This window comes from Vigna radiata, unplaced genomic scaffold, assembly GCF_000741045.1.
Source record: "Vigna radiata var. radiata cultivar VC1973A unplaced genomic scaffold, Vradiata_ver6 scaffold_276, whole genome shotgun sequence".
Lineage (NCBI taxonomy): Eukaryota > Viridiplantae > Streptophyta > Magnoliopsida > Fabales > Fabaceae > Vigna > Vigna radiata.
In genome coordinates, this window is record NW_014543810.1 from 348,818 (window position 1) to 354,045 (window position 5,228).

Below are 5,228 nucleotides of genomic sequence, written 5' to 3' on the forward strand. Positions count from 1 at the left end.
TAAATCATTTAGTCTCTATATTCTATAGAATGTGTAATTTTGATCCTATTAAATATTAAATATAAATTCAGAGTTTTAGTATAGTAAAATTTATGCAGTCTTCGTAACTTGTGTTGGACCAAAGCGAACCATTATATGAAGATTGAGTCTGAAACCCAATATGGAAGAAATGAACAATGAGAGAGAGAAGAGCACAAATAAATAATATGATGGAGAAAAGATAACAAGAATCATATTAGAATAAAGATTATATGCATTTGAAAATCCAATTGAATCAGAAGATGGTTTAATTTTATAAAATTGTTTTGTAATTAGTTAACAGGTGTGTATTATTATTGTTATTATTATTCTAATTAGTCCATAATATTGAGGTAGGTTGTGAGGAATGAGAAGTAGTTGGGTTGGGAAAGTCATGGGTCTATCGGTTTGCTTGGTGCTGCTATTATAAATAGGAGATATTAAGAAATTGGGAAGAGAATCTTTCTGTGTGTTTCCCAGTGGTTAAGTTGGTGCGATGAAGGAAGTGGTGTAGGACGAAAAATCTCACGTGCATAGGTCTGTAGCTTTTTGTTTGTGTGGACTATCCATCCACTTTTACGATTTCAACCTAAAAGGGAAATTCTTCTTCTTAAAGTTCATCATCATAAAAAGGTTACTTTGTTTCCACCATTACCACTGCCCCTGCTTTAGCCTTTGCTAAAACCATCATCTAATCATTCTCTCTCTCTCTTTTTCTTCTCATTTTTTCTTTCTTCACTCCAACAAACAAACTCCTGTCTCTTTTTAGAACCACACTTTCCCACTTTAACAACAACAATGGCCCTAGAGGCCGTGGTTTTCCCGCAAGATCCTTTCAGTTACCCTTGCAACAAAGACTACTTCTACTCGCTTTTGCAAAACAATTTTCAAGAAGCAGAAAACAAAGCCTTTCTCGGCATCATCACCAACAACATAGACCACACTCTGCATGCAAATTGGGATTCTTCTTCTCCTTCAGCTTTGCAAAATATCAAAGACCAATGGGACTCACACTCCTCCCCTGAACCCTGCACCGTCGATCAATCTCTCCCCGCCGCCTTTCCTCCTCCTCCTCCTCCCTCCGAACCCACCCCCGCCCGCCGCAAACGCCGCCGCACCAAGACCACCAAGAACAAGGAGGAGATCGAGAATCAAAGAATGACCCACATTGCAGTTGAACGCAATCGAAGAAAACAGATGAACGAGTACCTCGCCGTTCTAAGATCCCTGATGCCACCCTCTTATGTCCAAAGGGTTAGTCTAAATAAATACCATTCCTTTCATCTTTTCCAATTACAAATCTAAATTGTAAATTTTGACTGAGCAATCTCAAAAACGTTGGACACGAGTACAAGTGTTTGGTTTGCGTTGTTGTTTTTTTAAACCTTAAATTATCCCGTGCTAATTTTCGGAAATGTTACATTCCAGGGTGATCAAGCATCTATTATTGGTGGCGCCATCAACTTCGTGAAGGAGCTGGAGCAGCTTCTGCAGTGCATGAAGGGGCAGCAGAGAATGAAGGAAAATGGCGGTGGCTTCTCTGACTCATCATCACCCTTTGCGGAGTTCTTCATGTTCCCTCAGTACTCGACACGTGCGACACAGAACGGCAGAGGGTACCCTAGCACGTGCGAAGCACGGAGCCATTCATGGGCCGTGGCAGACATAGAAGTGACCCTTGTGGATGGCCATGCCAACATAAAGATACTCTCCAAGAAACAACCGGGTTTGCTTCTGAAGATGGTTGTTGGCCTTCAAACTCTCGCCTTCACGATTCTCCACCTTAACGTTACCACTGTCGACGATATGGTCCTCACCTCGGTTAGTGTTAAGGTTGGTTTTTTCTTTCTTTCTGCTACCTATCTATTTAGACCTGCAGTTTCTGTTTTTTCTCTTTCTTTTCCAATTTTGATGCAAAACGTACACTCATTCCTTTTTTCTAGCACCCCATTTTTATGTTTGTCATTTTCTCTTCTTGAAAATTTCTATGATACCTTGGGTACAACTACCAATTTCACGAATGGTGACACCGGTTTCTGTTAAATGAATTCAAAGTCGTGTCGTCTGTTTTTTGTTAAACAGGTACCCATATGGGATCATTGATCTAAAAACTAAAGAACTGTTAGACAAGGGAATGTTAGCATTTTTTTGTGACTGTATTTTGTTTTCAATAGAAGTTGTATTTTTCTGATTTGTTTTTTTGTTATTTAATGGTGGAACAGGTAGAGGAAGGGTGTCAGATGAACACAGTGGAGGAAATAGCAGGTGCGGTGCATGAATTATCCCGCAGGATTGAGGAGGAAGGTGTTTTGAGGTGATGATTATTAAAGATGGAAATGGTAAAAGCGTAGCTAATGCAGGTTGTTTTATGAATAATTGTGCAAACCTTGGTGAAATGCGTTGGAGTTTGCAGAGTGACCCGTGAAGAAATATAGCAGAAGGGATAGCGTTGTTGTACATGCATCAGTGTGAAGGTCATAAATAAGCTAGGAGATGCTAATTAAAGCATAGGTTTCTCACTCTTTTCTGATTTCATATTTTTTTCCTCTTTAATGTCATTCTCCCACCTTCAAGAACTTGGCCAAAGAAGGGAAAAGGGGGTTGGAAGCGACAAGCAATTTATGCCGTGGAGGCCCCTCAGAGAAGTGTGTGTGAATTATTAGCGTTATTTTTAGAGCATGAGCATCGTTAATTTGCTTGGAATGTCTGTGGACCTCTTTGCAATTATTTTGCACTGTAGAAGATTTGGATATTAAATAATGAATAATATTCCGTGATGGGAGTTGAAAACACGCATTTGAAGAGGGGGAAAACAAAAGGAATGATATGCCTTAAAAAGAAGGAATGGAAGTTGATCACGATGCAGTGTACCTAGAAATAAAAGATGAAGATCTACGGTGGAAATAATAGGCATCTACCATTATTAGTATATGCGCCTAGTGTATAATTGTATACCATGATTTTCGTTGTCCTTCTTTCCACCAAACCCGATATCAGATCACTCTTCTAAAAATTGACCTTTCCATCGCGTGTTTGACTCTACGGATCATAAGTGATATGTAAAGATCATGTTCTCGCTCATCAGAATACGTATACTAAACAATACTCTCCACCTTTGCTATTTCTTACCACAACATTTCATTTTTTATTTTAAATTATAATACATCAGTTAATTTGTAAAAGAGATTTCTGTATAATTTCTTCAAATTTTATAATTTAGTTTATGACCAAAAATAATGACTAACATAGATCTTATATATACGTCAAAAGTCAGTGCTTCTCTTCGTACAAAAGTAGCGTAACTAAAATCAGAATGTACATGTATCAGTACTCTTTTTAAAATGTCAAACATTATATCATAATCCACAAATCACGGATGCTTATGTTATTAATTAGGCATTAAATATATTTTTTTTTACTATATAAAAATTAAGTAGATCACTTATGAAGTACAAGAACTAAAAGTACAGTTGTTCAAATGTAAACAAATTCCTTTAACAAATTATGGCCAAAGTCAGGCTTCTTTTTGTTTAGATATGACATGTCTTTCTGAGAATGTGTTTGTTTTCTTTTCTTTTGTAAAGACTTACGAGTTTTAAACCTATGTCTATTTACATAATGTTTATTTTTTGTTTTTTTATTTCAGTAAATATTTATTATATCAAAAGATATTTAGAGGTTGAGAGAAAAATTATTAATGTTTTCTGTTTTATGATTGTTGTTTCTGTTTAGTGTTTAAAGCTCTTAAGAGCATCTTTTGTCTTTTAGGGTTTTAGATTAGGGATTTTATATTTTTCAGTTAGAATCTCTAACTGTTTTGGTTAGGTCTTTTAATGGCTTTGACTGGAACTCTATATAAAAGAGATTCCAGTGTGTTCTTGCTTGTAAGAAAAATTAGATCATATTCAATAAGAAAAGAAGTATTTTTCTCAATCAAGAAACTCTTAGTGGGTCACTTACCTCTGTTACGGTATTCTTTCTTTCTTCTGCCAGTAGATCTTCCTTTCTCTGGTTTCAACAGCCGCAAGCATTGCCGGAGGATTGCGTTTCGCTTCAGAGGTGAAGATCGTTTTCTCTTTTCTCTCTCCATCGCATCTACTCTCGAGACTCACCAACTCTCTGACCAGAAAGAAGTTTCTAGCGAAACTTCTGCCCCACTCTCTGGGCCAACATGTTTTGGGCCTCAATTTGGGCCAGTCTGTTTTAATATGGTATGAGAGCAGGTCTTGGACCTGTTCTGAACCCGTTTCTGCTGCGTCTGATTGTTCTTTCTCTTGAAGATAATTCCTACTCACTGTTATGGAAAAAATGGATCCTTCTAACAACCCCTCCAGCCCATATTATCTCCACCCAGGAGAGAATCTAGGGATTTCTCTCATTTCTCAGACTCTTAATGAATCCAACTACACCTCTTGGAGCAGAAATATGAGGAGAGCCCTCCTCTCCAAAAACAAATTAAAATTCATAGATGGAGGGATCAAGAAACCTGAAAGAAGTGATCCTCTTTTCGATTCTTGGGAAAGATGCAACATGATGGTGCTATCTTGGATCATCAAGACTCTCTCTACCCAAATAGCAGAGAGTGTTATATACGTGGAAAATGCTCAAGAATTATGGGAAGAGTTGAAAGAAAGGTTTTCTAAAGGAGATTATTTTAAATTTTCAGACTTGCTGCAAGAAATTCACTCTATTAAACAAAGGGAAAGGAGTGTAAGTCAATATTTCAAAGATTTAAAGATTTTATGGGAAGAGTTGGAATTTCTTAGACCTATTCCAAGTTGTAGCTGCAAAATTCCATGCAGTTGTGATCTTTCGAAAATTTCTCATAAATATAGAGAAATGGAACATGTTATCTGTTTTCTAAAAGGATTAAATGACTGTTACAACACTATGAAGACACAAATATTATTGATGGAGCCCTTGCCCAACATCAATCGTGTATTTTCTCTCATTATGCAGCACGAGAGACAAGAAAAACATGATTACAGTAAAGGTGACATCAAAATTCTTGCTTGTTACCAATAAAGGGCTATTGGTAAAACCTGAAGACAAGTTTCGATGATGCTGCAAATTGTAATCTTTGTTTNTAATAAGAGAATATTTAAAAGCAACTTGTAGTATCTTGAATGTAGTAGGAAAATAATTAATATTGTAATTTTTACTGATACAATCGATTATGAACATGTTGTAATCGATTATCATATGCTTTT

The 5,228-nt window shown here is 36.7% G+C and overlaps 1 protein-coding gene across 1 annotated transcript; it reads left to right on the plus strand.

The window, feature by feature from the left end:
- The first annotated feature begins 466 nt into the window (after positions 1–466).
- LOC106754886 (transcription factor bHLH94) lies at positions 467–3,200 on the plus strand. The gene is made up of 3 exons (XM_014636956.2): positions 467–1,272; positions 1,447–1,851; positions 2,241–3,200. Exons 1-3 carry the CDS (start codon positions 817–819, stop codon positions 2,334–2,336), a joined length of 957 nt encoding a protein of 318 aa, XP_014492442.1. The 5' UTR covers positions 467–816; the 3' UTR covers positions 2,337–3,200.
- The last annotated feature ends 2,028 nt before the right edge of the window (positions 3,201–5,228 follow it).

Excerpts from the sequence above, each read along its gene's own strand:
- LOC106754886 (XM_014636956.2), top strand. The coding sequence starts at position 817 with ATGGCCCTAGAGGCCGTGGTTTTCCCGCAAGATCCTTTCAGTTACCCT. Across the intron at positions 1,273-1,446 it reads CACCCTCTTATGTCCAAAGG|GGTGATCAAGCATCTATTAT; the intron begins GTTAGTCTAAAT and ends GTTACATTCCAG. Across the intron at positions 1,852-2,240 it reads TCACCTCGGTTAGTGTTAAG|GTAGAGGAAGGGTGTCAGAT; the intron begins GTTGGTTTTTTC and ends ATGGTGGAACAG.